A 17,649-nucleotide genomic window follows, 5' to 3' on the forward strand; every position below is an offset into this window, starting at 1 on the left:
CTTCTTTTGAGAACTCTCTGTTCAGCTCCTTAGCCCATCTTTTAATTGGGTTACTTCTTGTCTTAATTCTCTGTTTTTTGAGTTTGTTATATATTCTGGTTATTAAACCTCTGCTGGATGTGTCGCTGGTGAAGATTTTCTCCCATTCTGTGGGTTTTCTGTTCGCTTCCCTGGTTGCCTCCTTTGATGTACAGAAGCTTTTTAGTTTAACAAGGTCCCATTTGTTAATTCCTGAGCAATTGATGTCCACTTTAGAAAATCCTTTCCTACACCTATATATTATAGGTTTTTTCCCAATGTTTTCTTCTAACAGTTTCACAGTTTCAGGCTTTACATTGAGGTCTTTGATCCATTTGGAATTGACTTTTGTGCAAGGTGAAAGATAGGGGTTTAGTTTCATTCTTCTACAGGTGGAGATCCAGTTTTGCCAGCACCATTTGCTGAACATGGACTTACCCCAGAGAGGTAATTTGGGGTAATTTGACTTACCCGAGAGAGAGAGAGGCCTGTGGGTCAGTGAGAGGCCTGCTGGTCATTCAGGCCCAGGGAAGCAGAGGGAGGTGAGCTGATTTATTTATTTTTATTTTATGTGTATAAGTGTTTTGTCAGCATGTATGTGAGTGCACCTATGTCATGCAGTACCTGCAGAGGCCAGAAGAGGGTGTCAGATCCCCTGGAACTGGAGTTACTGATAGTCCTTAGCCACCATGTGAGAGGTAGGAACCTGGACCTCTGCAAGAGCAGCTATTGCTCTTAACCACTGAGCCATCTCTCCAGCCACCTGACAAGCATTTTAAAATCAGCTTTATCTATATACAATAAGCTTCATCTTTGGAATTATAACTCAATGATCATTTGATAGAGGGATGTACCATGGAACCCCTGCCAAAATCAACAGAACATCTCTGCCGCCCCTAAAAGATTCTTCATCTTCCTCTGTAGTCCATCCCTTATCCCATGGTGCTGACGATGGAACCCAGGGCCTTGCACCTGCTAAGCAAGTGCTCTCCCACTGAGCTATCACCTCAGCACTTTGGTTTGCTCTGTCACCAGGATTAAATTCATGTATTTTATATAAATGGGAATGTGAAATATAGCCTTTTGCTTATGATTTATTTCATACGTACCATGGTTATAAGTCCACCTATGTTGTAGTGTTATCAGTACTCCTTCCTTTGTTATTGAGGGCTTGCTATTTATGGATGTACCATTGCTTGATTTTTCTCTTCACCCTTTGATAGACCTTTGAGTTGCTTCTAGGTTTTGGTTTCCGTGAATAAAATTGCTGGGGACACTTGTGACCAAGTCATTGATTGTATGGACATAGGTCTTCATTCTCTTGGAAATACTTCACAGTAGAATGTTGTATCGTAGAACTGCATTTAATTTTTAAGGAAAAAAAAACCCTTCCCAAACTGGCTGGACCACTTTACAGTCATACCAGGGCTGTGCAGTGTCCCAGGTGCCCCATATCATTGTCAACACTTGGCACCAACAAGCATCCTGACGGATACTTCATGATGCCTCATGATCATTTTAATTATCATTTCCCTGATGATGATTCGTGGTGTTTTAATGTGCTTGAGGGGAAGCTCTGATTGTTCCAACTTTCAGTCACTCTATGATAGTGAAGTTGGTAGGTGTGACTGTTCAGTCTAGTATGAAGGAAAGTAGAGTGGGTAGAAACAGACATGAGGCAAAACCCTGCAGGGCTCAAGTTACCATTTCTCTTTTTGAATTTATGCTGCTTATGTAGATGAGTGCTTTGCCTGCATGTATGCATAGTTCACCATGGATGCGATGCCTGCCGAAGCCAGAAGAGGGTGTCAGATCCCCTGTAACTGAGATTACAAATGGTTGGGAGCTGAATCTAGGTTCTCTGTCACTACCCAAGTCATCTCTCCAGTTCACGTTCCTGGTTTCTGTTACCTTTGAGCTGGAGGGCCCTTCTGCCCTTCCCATGGTAGCATGAGCTTTCTAGCAAATTCCCCTTTATGCCAAAGCAGTTTCAGATTTCGTTTGTGCCTCATCCAACTAAGAGATCTGATGGCTTTGGAGCTTCAGTGGTTCTCGTTTGCACTGGAATCTTCCCTCGGTCAAGCTGGAGGAAGCCCCTGCCTTTCATGATGTCACAGGGCTGTACTGAGTGTCACCAATCTCACTGAAGCCTGAATGATACTAGTGTGCTACATAAGAGAAACAGCAGCTGCAAGGGCTGGGGGGTCGGAGGTTTCTTCTAGAATAGGTAATTTTAAACAACAAAGGCATTTCAGAAGTGAGTATAAGTGCTAAGGAAGGAAGGTTTCCTAAGTGCTGTCACTGCAAGTATTGAAACATCAAAATATATCAAGTGCGTAAGTAAAATAGGAGAGAGAGAGAGAGAGAGAGAGAGAGAGAGAGAGAGAGAGAACACATTGAATGTAGCTTTGCTGTTTCCATTTTTGGTCTTTTCTTGCACTCTAGTATTTTTGATTGTCATCTTGACTCTTCTGGGTAAAGACTTGATTCATAACCCACACTGTATGGGGTTAACAGTCATCGTATTCCCAGTGTTAGCCCTCCATTTGGAACGACTTTCTGCACCTGGCCCAGCACGTCTACTTGCTTAAGGTCTTCCAGGTAAAATCCTTAAAATATATACAGTTGAAACTTTAAAGATCGTGGGTATTTCTTTTCATCTTTACAAACTCTTCTAACACTTGCCAGAAAACATTTTTTGTTAATAAGCTTTTCTTTATCTTTGCCAAACTCGCCACCTTGTGGTGAAACTCTAGAATGACACTCTTTATCTTTTTTAAAATATTTTATTTATTTTTATTTTATGTGTACGAGTGTATTGCCTACATATATGTGAGTGCACCCGTGTCATGCAATGCTGCGGAGTCAAAAGAGAACTTCAGATTCCCCTGGAGCTGGAGTTAAGGACGGTTCGTAGCTGCCATGTGGGTGCTGGGAATTGAACCCAGGTACTCTGCAAGAGCAGTCAGTGCTCTTAACCGCTGAGCCATCTCTCCAGCCCCAGCACTCTTTATCTTAAAGCTAACAGATTAAGTCTGTAATTCCAGAACCTGGCAGCTCGGTGTCTGTCAGTAGTGTAGCAGTTTGGTGTGTAACCATGTTAGGAATGAAATCTACCTGATAAAAATTTCACCTTACATGGCTACCTGGATCCACAAATCATACAAGCCATATTGGTGTTTCCTTTTACATGCCTTGGAGTTAGTTGTTTTAACTTCCTACATCCTGGATGGGCTGCAGGAAATAGTTTTCACACAATGCTCATTTGCATCTGCTGCAGAGTCTAGTGCCTCCACTGTGTAGTGTCTTAAGACCTTTGTCAATGCAAAACACAATTCTCATCTCAAAAGATATAGGAGAGTTTATTCTGGAGCCAAATAGGAGTGACCATGGCCCAGGAACACAGATTTAGTTTCCCCGAAATTCTATGTTCCAGTGTGGTAACAGTTTGATGAAGCTTTTATAGTAGTAGAGCACAGAAAGTCAAAAATCAAGGCACTCTTAAAATACTTAGGTGGAGGGATGGAGGGATGGCTCAGAGGTTGAGAGCACTGACGGCTCTTGCAGAGGACCTGGGTTCGATTCCCAGCACCCACATGGCAGCTAACAGCCATCGGTAACTCCAGTTCCAGAGGAATCCGACACCTTCTGACCTTCATCGGGCATTGCACAACATGGGTGCACTTATACACACGCAGGCAATACACTCACTCATACACATAAAATAAAAATAAATAAATAAAAATTTTTAAATGCTTAGGTGGAAGTATTTAAAAGGAGAGGTAAAGTATTTAAAGTATTAGGTGAAGCTTAAAGGGAGAGGAAGGCATTGCCACAATAGGTCTCAGATCTTATCAATGGCAGTCTTAGCCTTTAGGTTGGTAGAAGCTAGTGATCTTTTAAGTTAATAAATTTCAATATGAGGTGTGGATGTTAAGTCAGACAAAAAGGCTTATTAAGGAGGTTGAAGATAACCCAAGAAAAAAGTTATAAGTAGGCCTTAGACCTGGAACAATCATTAAAATTCTAATCAGTTAATCTGCTGGACTGGCTAGGCTGGGGATCTCTGAGATCCTCCCCTCTGTGTCCCCCAGTCTTGGGGTTACAGATCATGTGTGAGCACCTGACTTTAACAAGAATGCTGGGGATCCGAACTCCGGACCTCATGCTTGCACAGCAAATACTTTACCCAGCCCTGACTTTTTTATGTAAGAATCCACTTTGCATTTCTGGTCACCTGCTGAGTTAATCATTAAGTCCTGAACATTGTTTCAGAGTGAGGGAAAGGTGTGTGTTAAGTGTCTTCCTCCCTCTACCCTGCTGGGTCTTAGTAGCTTCATAATTGTACTCTCTAGAGTAGCATAGCGTTAGGGTGAGACTTGCTGTTCTAGAAGGCACATTAGCCTCTGGAGAATTCACTTATGATTTCCTTCACTGGAGTCTCAAAGATTAAAAAGAGGAGCAGAGAAAGCTATTTCTTTATCCCATTATTGGGAACAGAAGGAGAACATTGGTCTATTGAATAACCATTATCAGTATCTTTCTCCCAGATTGAATTAAAATTGCTTGAATATTCTATTATAAAATTCTTTACAAAAATGCTGTCCATCATTTTTCTTCTTTCAACCAGCTTGTTAAGAATGAACTCAGAGCTAATTCAATACATTTGCAATAGTACAAATGTAACTTTTGAAATGAAAGACCCAAAATATTGTGTGTGGTATGATAATTATAACTTCTAATATTTTTCTACTCCTGTCTGAGCTTGCCTGCTTGCTGTGAGTAGGCCTGATGGAAATGACTAATATGCTTTTAACAGGCAGCATTCCAATCCCATTTTAAAAGGTCTTACTATGTGAAATGCAGCAGAAGATGGCCTGAGTATGGACTGTAGAGTTGGCTACAGTCAAGTCTTGGACTGAGCCTTCTTGAGTTTGTTTAATGTCCCTACTTTTCTGAACTTCTGCAGAGGTGAAAAGTTTTGTGGTCTTCATCCTCCTGTTACATCACTTTACTCATTCATAAGGGGGACTCAGGCTGGAACCAGTCAGGGTTAATTATGTGAAGCACACCAAGTGTCTGGTGCATATTCACTGCTTAACAATGTTAGCTAATATTATTTCTGACCTATTATTAAGGAGCTTTAAAACCATTTGTTGTGCTTCCTGTACACTGTACAAGGAACTTAACAAAACTCTCAATGCATCTTATGTTATGTGACCTTCGGAATGTAGCTCAAGAAACTAACTTTTTCCTTTGGTTATTATTCTTATCCTCTTTAGTATATTTCAAGCCTTTAAACTGATAGTTCTTCAAACTAGAATGATATTTTATTTGTTTGTTTATTTTTGCTTTGTTGCTGTTGTTGCATTTTGTCTTTTTGAGACAGTCTCCCTGAAGCCCCAGATGGCCTGGAATTCCCTATATAGACCAGGCTGGCCTTAATCTCACAGAGATAAGCCTGTCTCTGCCTCCCGAGAGCTGGGCCACCACGCCCAGCTAGAAAGGTATTTTTGTCCTTAGGTGAGAACATAAAAGATCTGATGATCACAAAAAAAGCATTCCTTGGAGCAGTGGGTGAGCGATGGCCAAGCCCTCTGCACTTTGTGCTGGATTCTGTAACTTTTCTCTATGGTGCTATTCATAAGGTGACAGGAGGACCAAGGAAGCAGGACCATTGTTTACTAACCTTTGTGAATTCTGATTAAGATCCTTTCAATATTTTTATCTTTCAGAACATGGCTTTCAAATTCAAAAATGCCAAAAGAATCGAGGGCCTTGACAGCAATGTGTGGTGAGTGTCTCAGATAAACAGCAACTTGGTGATGTCTCCTACAGTCCCTTAAGCTGGATTTTTAGCTTCATCTGCAGTCCAAAAATGAAGCCATTCATCTAATTCACCCATTAAAGTGAAATGGAAGAAAGCGGACCATCCACACCATGATTAATTTACTTAGCAGAGGTACCAAGCTCTGGGCTGGCACTGGACACACAATGGAGAAAAGCCAAATGTGGCTGATGCTTTTTGGGGTTTTTTGTTTTCTTGAAAGTGTCTTGCTATGTATGTAACCCAGGCTGGTCCCAAACTCTTGATCTTCTTGCCTCAGCCTCCCCAGTGCTGGGATTAAAGGTGTGCACTACCACACCCAACTAAAGTTTTATTAGTTCTCTTTGTTAAGAGAACCTAGTAACAACTAGAAATGGTGCTGTGTGTATGGAACCATATAACCATATTTATATATACCTGTCCATACATATATGATTCAATTATGGGTGGTTGTTGATTTGAAATCTCTGAGGAAGAGTCATTAATTCAGCCATCATTTTAGTAGGTGAATTCATCTTATGGGTGGTAAAAATTTTTTTGGTAACCCATTTTTTTGTTTTTATCTCTAAAACTAATCTTTTTCAATTTTTAATTTTTTTATATTATGTATATGAATGCATGTATATAAGTGCACTCACGTCATGTAGTGCCCGTGGAGGTCAGAAGAGGGCATCAGATGCCCTGGAACTGGAGTTCTGGACGGTTGTTAGCACCCATGTGGGTGCTTGGAATTTAACCCAGGTCTTCGAGAGCAGCCAGAGCTCTTAACCACTGAGCCATCTCTCTAGCTCCCTTTTTCAGTTTTGTAATGAGATCATACAGTATACGAAGCAAACTTTGTGATTACAGCACTTGCTAATGTTAGTATTTTTTAAAAATCAGGATTGAGTTTACCAAGTTGGCTGCAGATCCTTCTGTTGTGAATCTTGGACAAGGCCTTCCAGATATATCCCCTCCTACGTATGTAAAAGAGGAATTATCAAAGGCCGCGCTAACTGATCACCTGAATCAGTATACTCGGGGCTTTGTAAGTATACCAGGATTGTGTGGTGCGTGTTATAGAAGAAAATACAGAGGAAACTGATTCAAGAGATTGGTGTAGGCAATTATTCTTTTTTACTTTTGTAAGACTCCCTAAAGCACAGGAAACAAAATAACAAATAGAGAAATGTGTTTTTTTTAATATTTTATTTATTTTGTGTATATGAGTGTATTGCTTGCATGTGTATAAGTGCACTCATGTCATGCAATACCCTTGGAGGTCAGATGAGGGCATCCGATCCCCTGGAACTAGAGTTATGGGTGGTTGTTAGCCACCATGTGGGTGCTGGAAATCAAGCCCAGGTCCTCTGCAAGAGCAGCCAGTGCTCTTAACTGCTGAGCCATCTCTGCAACCCAAGAAATGTGATTTTTTTTTTTTTTGGTCTTTTTTTTTTTGAGAGAGGGTCTCCCTATAGCCCCAGCTGTCCTGGAACTCACTATGTAGACCAAGCTGGCCTTGAATTCACAGAGATCCACCTGCCTCTGCCTCCCAAGTGCTGGGACTAAAGGCGTGCACCACCACGCCCGGCAAGAAATGTGATTTTTCTGAAGCTAAGCAACTTGTGTACAAGAAACATAACAGAGTAAAGAGACAACCTATAGAATGGGAGAAAGTATTTGCAAAGTGCTCATTAGACAAAAGATGAATATCTAGAATGAATATGGAGACCAACAAAAAATATTATACAGTTAAAAATGAACAGGAGGTTTAAATAGAGATCTCTAAAAGAAGAAACAGAAATGACTAACAGTGTGTGAAAGAATGCTTGGTGTCCCTCATCATCAGGGAAGCAAAAACCACAATGAGAGATCATCTCACCCCCATCAGAATAGTTATTAGTAAAAGCAAAAAGTGGTAAATAAAGATGAGGTGGAAAAGGAGCTCTTCTACACTCTTGATAATACTGTAAGTTAGTGCAAGCATTCTGAAAGGCATGTCGTATTCTTTAAAAAGTTAAAAGTAGGGCCAGCAAGATGGCCAGTGGGTAAAAGTGCTTGCCACCAAGGCTGTCAGTCTGAATCTGATCCCCAGAACCCACATGGTTTTCCTTCTGAAAACCTCTTCAACAGCAGACAGAGGCAGGGTCTGTGGATACAGTGAATGCAGGACTTCTAAATTCGTCTTAACTGGGAAAATCTTTTTACTTACTAAAAGTTCATTTCCGTTGAAACCAAATACTTTGAAATTATGTATTCCCAAACCTTCTTGGTATAAAGTTTTCAGCGGCAACAATTCTTCATAACCATTCATTTAGGAACCCTCAAAGTATGAAAAGTTTTAAATTTGTTGCTATTTTAAAAGTACAAAGTTAGGGAAATGATTCAAAGTATTGTACCCAAATTTTAAAGACTGTTATACTGTAGAGTCACATTACCTCAAAGAAATAGCACGCACAGTCAGTTTCTAGGATTGTATGCATGTATTTTTATGTCTTATTTTTTAATACAACAGGGTCATCCATCCCTCGTAAAAGCGCTTTCCTGCTTATATGAAAAATTTTATCAAAAGCAGATCGATCCAAATAAAGAAATCCTTGTGACAGTTGGAGCATATGGGTCTCTCTTTAATGCGATTCAAGGACTAATTGACCCAGGAGATGAAGTGAGTCTGTGGACATTACCGTAATACCTACACTGATCTTTATCGTGGTCCCACATTCATACATTTACTTACTTTGTGTTCTTTTCTTTTTCACTTTAAATCCCTGTTGAAGTCTAATGCTCATACTGTAAAGTTAACATGTGTTAAACATAAAGCTGGATAAATTTCCATGTAACTGTAATGCACATGAAGAGGAGAGGAACACCATCATCCTCAAGATAATGTCTATAAACTACCACTCCACTCTCTAAAGGATTGCAATATTTCATTTTTAAAATCCCCCTCTTGTCCCTGATATAGCATGCACATCCTATGCTGTGTTTCAAGCTTGAAATAGACAGAAACTCTTAAGGGTTTTGATTTGAACATCCCTTTGAGAATTGATGGGCCCCCAGATAAGTGTGTACCTATAATAATTTACAATTTCAAATGTCCCCAATGTAAGCCCATCTGGAGATCTCCCAAGAGACCAAGAACTCCAATTTTCACTCCTAGACATTTTTATACCCTGTGTGTTTTGCAGATTAGCATTAGCTCCATGAAGGCCAGGCCTGACTTTTTGAGTACATGTCGACCATGTATGTAGCGCAGTGCCCCCACATGTAAGAGGCACAGTGGTCATGAACTGAACTGCTGATACTCTGTGTTCTTTGCTTTCATTTCAGGTCATAATAATGGTGCCTTTTTATGACTGCTACGAGCCCATGGTGAGAATGGCCAGAGCCACACCTGTTTTTATTCCCCTGAGATCCGTAAGTTCCCAGTCCATTCATAAGCTTTTAGAAATTTTTAAATAACAATTAAGTTTATCACCTAAGAGATGTCTAAGTCTTTTCAAAATAATGAATATAGTGACACAGGAGAATCACAGCATCTTCTGTTAACCTCACAGTATCATAGTTGGGGCTGGCTCCTGGGAAGGTACAACAGCTGTGGTGCTGACTGGGTTCATGGTTCCATTCACCAGGTGTGTGCATAAGACCCAGGTCCTCTGGGTTCTCAAGGCTGAGCCTAGTTATTCATACTTATATTTGTTGCTAGCCAGCTATTCAGTTACCTTTATCACGCTTTTCTTTAATCTTTTTTCTTTATTAACTTATTTGTTTGTAAAACAACAAACATGAATTTGTTTACATCACATCTTTATTCTTCATGCTTAGAAACCTACCAGTGGAACAAAATGGTCTAGTTCTGACTGGACGTTCGAGCGTCAAGAACTGGAAAGCAAATTTAGTTCTAAAACCAAAGCCATTATACTAAATACTCCACATAACCCCATGGGGAAGGTAAGCGTGTCTCTTGTAGAGGCTGTGACCCCCTGTTTTCTCACGTGTTGAATAATAATTGGCTGTGCCCTTTCCTTTAATATACGTAGGTGTATACCAAAGAGGAGCTGCAAGTAATTGCTGACCTTTGCATCAAACACGACACCCTCTGCATCAGTGATGAGGTTTATGAATGGCTTGTCTATACTGGAAATAAGCATTTAAAAATAGGTACTGATTATTACATAGAGTCATGAGTCTAAATGTGTTTGGGCACATGTGGAACAACTGATTGGAAAGGATCCCAGGCCAGCTTTAAAATAGTCCTTGTGAGCACTTAAAAATAATATTTGAATGGATCATGCTTGAGTGAACTGAAGATCAGTTTGATAGATAAATAGTTCATATGGGGAAAGAGATTTCTTACCATGTTGTAAAGCTGGGAAGCCAGCAGCGTAGTTCTTTTTTGCCTCAAGCTTCTTAGCAAGAATCCTCCTACTCCTTGGTATGGAAGACACGGGGAGAGTAACTGTTTCCAAAGAGGTTTGTGGTGGTTTCTGCTGAGCAAGTTGCCAAACTGCCAAAGCACAGAAAGAAGTAGAATGGTAATGTACTGCAACTCAGTCTCTCTGGGATTTCACTATTGCTACTGGGCTAACTCAATCAGATACCACAGTATCATCTGGGGTGGCCCAAACTCTCAACCACAGGACTAAAAGCTTGGCAGCAACCTTTGGATTTTTACACCTAGCCTCCTGAAAACAGTATCCTGCCATTTGTCCACATGGCTCCCTTGATCTTTGTTCCAGGGTCTCTTTTCATGGCCTCCAGCATTTGCTTTCTTCATTTTTGCTTTGTTTTTTTCTCTATGTAGTAAAATCAGAATCTATGCATTTTGTTTTTGTGGGCTTTGTGGGGTTGTTTTGTTTTTTGAGACAGGGTTTCCCTGTATCCTCAGCTGGCCTGGAACTCACTACATAGGCCAAGTTGACTTCTATCTCACAGAGATCTGCCTGCCTCTGCCTCTAAGTGCTGGAATTTAAAGAGGTACACTACCATACCTGTCAAAATCTATGTATTTTGATTCTAAACCACAAGAGGTGATTATTTGTGTTGGCCTCTTCTGAGTCCTCATTGAAGTCCTACACATAGTAGGTCATCAGATGTCATTGTTGAATAAATGAGTCCGAAGCATGAAAAGAAGAAGGGAAAGCTGACTGAGGGATACTGTGACAGCAATGGAGACATGAAAAAGATTGGTTCACACATATGTAAACAGTAGAAGCATGATCATCATTGTTCCAGTACCACCTTACATATGGCCACAGAGATCAGAGGAGAAAGCAAGTGATTTCAGAATCAGAGCACAGTGGCCAAAAGATGGACTGAGGCAGGCAGAGAAATGGAGACAAATTCCTTCAGATAACTGGCACACACTTTGGCAAGGAACATAGGAAACGAACTACAGTGAAGGAGAAAGGCAGTTTGATTTACAGGGAATGTCCTACTTTGCTTTCCTGTCATTGTGGTAAACACCATGACCAAAAGCAACTTGGGAAGAAAAGAGTTTATTTGGCTTGCAAGTTGCAGTCCATTGTGTAGGCAGGAGCCGATGCTGGGGCCATGGAGGGGTGCTGCTTATGGCTTGCTTGCCCTGGCAAGCATTCTTATACAGCCCAGGCCCACCTGCCCAGGAGTGGCACTGCCCACAGTGGGCTGGGCCCTCCTATAGCAATTGAAAATTAATACATGCCAACAGGCCCACAGGCCAGTCTGATGGAGGCAATTCTTCAGTTGAGGGTCCTTTTTCCCAGGAGTGTCTGGTTGACAACTGAAGTTAACTGTGTCATAAGGTGTTGTAACTGGCCCCAGGGAAGTGGGAAAGTAGGACGATTCCAGAAGACTTATACACGAGGGTACAGAGTATAGTCCTAGTTGCAGAAGGCACTGACTCTGAAACTTCCTAGAGCACCTCAAAATAGCAATGTCCCACATCATGAAACACAAACATAATAAAACTAGAACTCTTCCTAACAAAAAACTGGACATTAGAAAACAAAAAGATTTATGTGTCTTTTTGAGACAAGGTCTCCCTGTAGCCTCAGCTGGACTAGAACTCATAGCGATCTGCCTGCCTCTTCTGGGTTTAAAGATGTGCATCTGGTAACAAGATATATTTTTAACTCTGATTTTAGTTGTTACAACAGCCCATAAAGCTAAAATAAAACAAAATATGAATTGACTAAGTATTTAGAAAATGCAGTGCTTGCATTGGAACATGGGTATGCTGTCGATGGCAATGGTCTGTTACGTAGAAGATGCAATGGCTGCATTATCGGTTCCCCATGTGAGGATGGTTTTCTAATATAGTCCACTACGGCCTTCTAGCCATACATCAGGAAACAAGCCTCATTTTCATGTTACCTCACAGGTGATTTTCCCTGGTGCTCTTCATATCACTCACCTTTACCTGACTTCTACTAAAGCCTCACTCACTTATGTATAACAGAGGCACTTTGGCCAAATTATGCAATTTTTTTTTCATAAATGAGAAGAGCAAAGTTGCCTTTCATATGTAAGTATAATCTAAAGTGAAAATCTAATTGATACAGGGCTGGAGAACTAGCTGTCAGTAGTGTTTGAAGGTTTGGGTTCAATCCCCAAAACCCAAGTAAGAGTTTTTCTTAAAAAGCTAGTGTGGGGCCGGGTGTGGTGGCACACACCTTTAATCCCAGCACTGGGGAGGCAGAGGCAGGCGGATCTCTGTGAGTTCAAGGCCAGCCTGGTCTACATAGTGAGTTCCAGGACAGCTGGGGCTACAGGGAGACTCTGTCTCAAAAAGACCAAAAAAAAAAAAAAAAACAGTGTGGTGGTATGTGCTTGTGCTTGTAATTCCATCACCAGGTGGACAGTAACTGAGGAATTAAACCACAGGTCATCCTCTGGCCTACACACTCACCTACCCCCCACGCACACATACAGAAATGACACCACAGGTTGTCCTCTGGCCTACACCCCCCCGATACACACACACGTACAGAAATGACACCACAGGTTGTCCTCTGGCCTACACACCCACACCCCCCCCCATACAGAAATGACACCACAGGTTGTCCTCTGGCCTATACCCGCCCCACACACACACACACTGAGAAATGATACCACAGGTTGTCCTCTGGGCTACACCCCCCCCATACACACACACAGAAATGACACCACAGGTTGTCCTCTGGCCTACACACCCACACACACATATACATAATGGATATTGTTTTATAAGTCATCAGACTTTGAAAGTCTGGTTTTGTTTGGTGGAAGAGGTTGGGGTTGTTTGGGTTTTGGGTTTGAGTTTGGGTTTTACCTGTAAATTAAGCTGTCCACGTATCCCCCTTTTTGGTCTGTTTTTTCACATTAGCATCAGCAGCTCCCCCAAGTCTCTTTGGCTGGGGACTTTATGTCTTAACAATACTTAAGGCTTTTTTTTTTTAAAAGAAAAATGGCAGAATTTGCTCTTACTGGATGAGATTCTTGGTTTAAATATCTCCCAGTGACTAAACTGACATTTCCACCATCAAAATGAACCCTCCCTCCCCATGCTCCTCATTCATATACTAACACACTGATACTTTAAAAATGTGTATAAAATCCCTTGTAAGCTACATACTCCTTGAAATAAAATATTAACAGATTACTTAGCTCTTTTTCCCTTAATACTAATATTAGAGTTCTTATTTTAGCCCTGAATTTCTGCTCTCTCCTTTTCTGATTAAAGGTGGTATGTTTTCAAATCTCAGCAAGGTATCACTGGCTGTCATTGCCTGACCATCCAAGCCCACTGCTCTCTAGCCCTTGCCCAGCACTGCTGTTGCCTTATGTGTCTAAGTCCTCTGCTAGACATCATGCTCTTTGAAGACAGGAGCTGTGTGTTACTGTTCTTGACTTCCTCTGCCCTCTGGTAGTTAGTCATTAAGACATTTAATGAGTGAATGAATGGCTTTTGAAGATACTAATCAAGTCACACATGGTGATTTACACCTGCCTGCGTAGAAAAAATGTTCTAATATAAAATGTAGTGATGGCTGTGCAATGCTGTTGATAATGCTGAAAACCACTGGATTACAGACTTTAAATGGGTGAATTATAGAGTATGAGATTTTTTTATCTTGATAAACTTGCAAGCAAAGCTAGCACAGACAGACTGCTGGATGCACCCCTAGAGTTTCTGAGTTAGTAGGTCTGCAATGAGGCCCCAACAATTTGCCTTTCTTAGAAGTTCCCAGTAATGCTTCCATTACTTGTGAGGGACCACATTTAAAGAGCCATTGCTCTAGGAAGTGTGGAGAAACAGACTCAGAAAGGGGTTCTCAGTACTGAGAAACACATCTAAAACCAGACCACAAGATCACTGTTGAATACACAGCCCCAACAAGTACTGAACACCAGGTCCCACAGCTCCTGTGACAGCAGGACTATGTTCCTGGAGTGCTACCTGCGGACAACACTGCACTCCTGTCCCTGAAAATAACTTTGCCATTTGAAATTATTGAATCCGGGCTGGTGAGATGGCTCAGCAAGCAAAGGTGCTTGTTGGCAAACACAACTCCACTTTCATCCTCAGAGATCCACTGGATGGAAGGAGGGAACCAACCCTCACCTCCTCACATGCATCGTGGCTTGTCTACCCCCCCCCCACACATACACAAATAAGTAAACGGAATAAAATCACATCTATTTGCATGTTATTTGAGTACAATATTACAATGTTTAAAGGTATTGCAACATTTTTAGGTGAATTTACATTATCAAAACAATAGTATTGAAATAACTGTACTAATGTTACCGTAATTAATGCGTTTGTTTTCATTGAACTCATACTATCTGTATTGTGCATTTAGATTATACTAGATGAAAACGGATTGGAAAGCAGTTCTTTAGCTACTGCTTTTTTCTTTGTCTTTTCAGCCACTTTTCCAGGTATGTGGGAGAGAACAATAACAATAGGAAGTGCAGGCAAGACTTTCAGTGTGACTGGCTGGAAGGTAAGAGAGTGAAGATGAGGCTGGGGATGCAGCTCAGCAGTACAGCACATATTTTAGCATGTGAGAGGCCCTGGGGTCAATTCACTGCAAGAGAATTAAGTATACTTAATGATATTTACTGATTTGCCCAACACACAACTTGCCTCAGCATAGGGGAGAGGCTCCTAATAACCACAGACTTTGTTTACCTTCCAAATGAAGGCAGCACAGGAAATTTCCCCATAAAAACAATAGTGTTAGAGCTGGAGAGATGGCTCAGCACTTAAGAGCACTGGATGTTCTTTGGGTTCCATTCCCAGCAGTACCCACATGGCGGCTAACAACAGTCCTTAACTCCATTTCCAGGGTATCAGTGCCTTCTTCTGGTCTCCATAGGCATTGCAGAGCATGGGTGCACTTATTTTCATGCAGACAAAGCACTCAAACATGAAATTAAATAAGAAATTTTAAAACTCTGTAGTGTTGAAATGCTGAGAGTGAGCACTGCCCCACTTTCCTCCTGTGAAGCTCTCTGAACTGCCTGTATTTGTCAATTACAACTTCTCTCTTAGATTTGATACGTATTCTCACATCAGGTTTTGAATGCTGCTTTTGTCTTCTCCCTTCCCAGCTTGGCTGGACCATTGGTCCTAATCACTTGATAAAGCATTTACAGACAGTCCAACAAAACACTGTTTATACGTGTGCAACTCCTTTGCAGGTAGGTGTTAGTCTTTTTATTTTTTATTTTTTTTATTTTATGTGTATGCATGTGTTGCCTGCATGTATGTAAGTGCACCCAGTGTCATGCAGTGCCCACAGAAGTCAGAAGAGGCTGTCGGATCCCCTGGGACTGGGGTTACAGACAGTTGTTAGCTGCCATGTGGGTGCTTTGACTCAAACCCGGGTCTTCTGCAAGAACAACCAGTGTTCTTAACTGCTGAGCCATCTCTCCAGCCCCAGGTGTTAGTCTTTGCTGTATGTGTGTATAGGCTTGGTCTTCACTTCTTCATGAGCAGGGACTTCTAATACAGTTTGGGAATTTAGGAGCAGACATATAGTCTTTGGGTAATGCCCTCCTTTCAAGATCCCTAGCTTATATCACATCTGCAAAGTGCCTCTTACCATACAGGGTAGCATATTTACAGACTATAAATTTTAAGAGGCAGACATCTTTGATGATCATTCTTTTTATTGCAATGCATATTTAAAAGAAAAGAAAAAGTAGCTGAATGGTGGCACATACCTGTAATGTCAGCATTTGGGGGCTGAATCAGGAGGATCATGAGTTCAAGGCTAGTCTGGGTTACACAACAAATTCAGAGCAGAGCTGAACAATATAGCAAGATCCTATCTGAGGGGTAGAAGGAAGAAGAAATAATTACTGATATGGAAAATTTTCCAGAATATATTGTGAGGTAAGAAAAAGCAAGATTGAGGCCAGGCATGGTGGCACACGCCTTTAGTCTCAGCACTCAGGAGGCAGAGGCAGGTAGATCTCTGTGAGTTCAAAGCTAGCCTAGTCTACATAGTGAGTTTCAGGCCAGCCTCACTACAGGGAGACCCTGTCTCAAAAAAGATCAATAAAAAGAGAGAGAGAGAGAGAGAGAGAGAGAGAGAAAGAAAGAAAGAGAAAACAAGAAAGAAAAAGATTGGAGGTGACTCCGTGGCTAAGAGTATTTGCTGCTCTTCCAGAGGACCTAGGTTCAGTTCCTAGCACCTACATGATGGCTCGAAACGAGTAACTTCAATTTCAGAGGCCCTCTGCTGGCCCCTTTAGGCATTGCACACATGTGGGGCATATATATACATGCAAGCAAAACTCAGACATACACACACAAAAATAATTATTGTTTTTAATTAAAAAATATGGGTGTGGTGGTACACACCTCTAATCCCAGCACCCCAGAAGGCAGAGGCAGGCAGATCTCTGTGAGTTAGAGTTTGAGGCCAGCCTGGTCTCCATTAGCAAATCCAGGCCAGCTGCAGCTACAGGGAGAACTTGTCTCAAAAAGGCCAAAAAGGAAAAAAAAAACAAGATACACAGCAGTGTATAGGTATACTATTTTTGCATAAGAAAAGGAAATCTTACTGTGTTTTCTGAATGGAACTCTGAAATGATATGTAAGAAACTAGTAAAATGAGGCTGGAGAGATGGCGCAATGGTTAAGAGCACTGGCTGTTCTCGCAGAGGACCCAGGTTTAGTTCCTAGCACTCACATGGTGGCTAACAACCATCAGTAACTCCAGTTCCAGGGGAATCAATACCCTCTTCTGGCCGCTCTGGGTACTGCACCCTCAGGTGCACTCACATGCATACAAAACACTCAAGCATATAAAATAAAAAATAAGTAAGGCCAGGTGTGGTGGCACACACCTTTAATACCAGCACCTGGGAGACAGAAGCAGGTGGATCTCTATGGGTTCCAGGCCAGCCTGGTCTATATAGAGAGTTCCAGGCCAACTGGGGCTACAGGGAGACCCTGTCACAAAAAGGACTAAATAAATAAATAAATAAGCTGGGCATGGTGGCTATAGAAAAGGTAGATAAAATTAGTAGATAGGGACAAGGTAGGCTCAAGATTTGTTAATCTTTTTCTCTAAAATTAATCTCTCTAAAGTTAAGACAATCTGTCTTAACCTCCTAAGGGCTGGGGTTACAGGTATGCATCACCATTCTTGGGCTATAATCTATACCTTTTTTATATTGTTTCTACTTTTTTAAATTACTTATTTAATAATCACACAGAAGAAGCATTTCATTACAACAGCATTGACATATTCAATAACAATTTCCAGAGCTAAGATGCATCTCCTTCAAAATTGGCTGCAAATTTTTAGGTTTACAGTTGAATTAATACAGTTATACAATATTGT

General features: G+C 41.2%; 1 protein-coding gene across 7 annotated transcripts in view; it reads left to right on the plus strand.

The window, feature by feature from the left end:
* Positions 1-17,649, plus strand: part of Kyat3 (kynurenine aminotransferase 3) — a 51,992-nt gene that overhangs the window by 15,668 nt on the left and 18,675 nt on the right. For all 7 annotated transcript variants that reach the window (XM_029561196.1, XM_008828288.3, XM_008828289.3 and 4 more), the window contains 8 exons: positions 5,754-5,812; positions 6,728-6,872; positions 8,340-8,489; positions 9,155-9,241; positions 9,650-9,775; positions 9,865-9,985; positions 14,717-14,793; positions 15,404-15,493. In XM_029561196.1, the coding sequence (XP_029417056.1) occupies positions 5,754-5,812; positions 6,728-6,872; positions 8,340-8,489; positions 9,155-9,241; positions 9,650-9,775; positions 9,865-9,985; positions 14,717-14,793; positions 15,404-15,493 (855 nt within the window). The remainder of the gene's footprint in view (positions 1-5,753; positions 5,813-6,727; positions 6,873-8,339; positions 8,490-9,154; positions 9,242-9,649; positions 9,776-9,864; positions 9,986-14,716; positions 14,794-15,403; positions 15,494-17,649) is intronic.

The sequence above is a fragment of the Nannospalax galili genome, unplaced genomic scaffold (genome assembly GCF_000622305.1).
Source record: "Nannospalax galili isolate Female #2095 unplaced genomic scaffold, S.galili_v1.0 scaffold153, whole genome shotgun sequence".
Classification (NCBI taxonomy): domain Eukaryota; kingdom Metazoa; phylum Chordata; class Mammalia; order Rodentia; family Spalacidae; genus Nannospalax; species Nannospalax galili.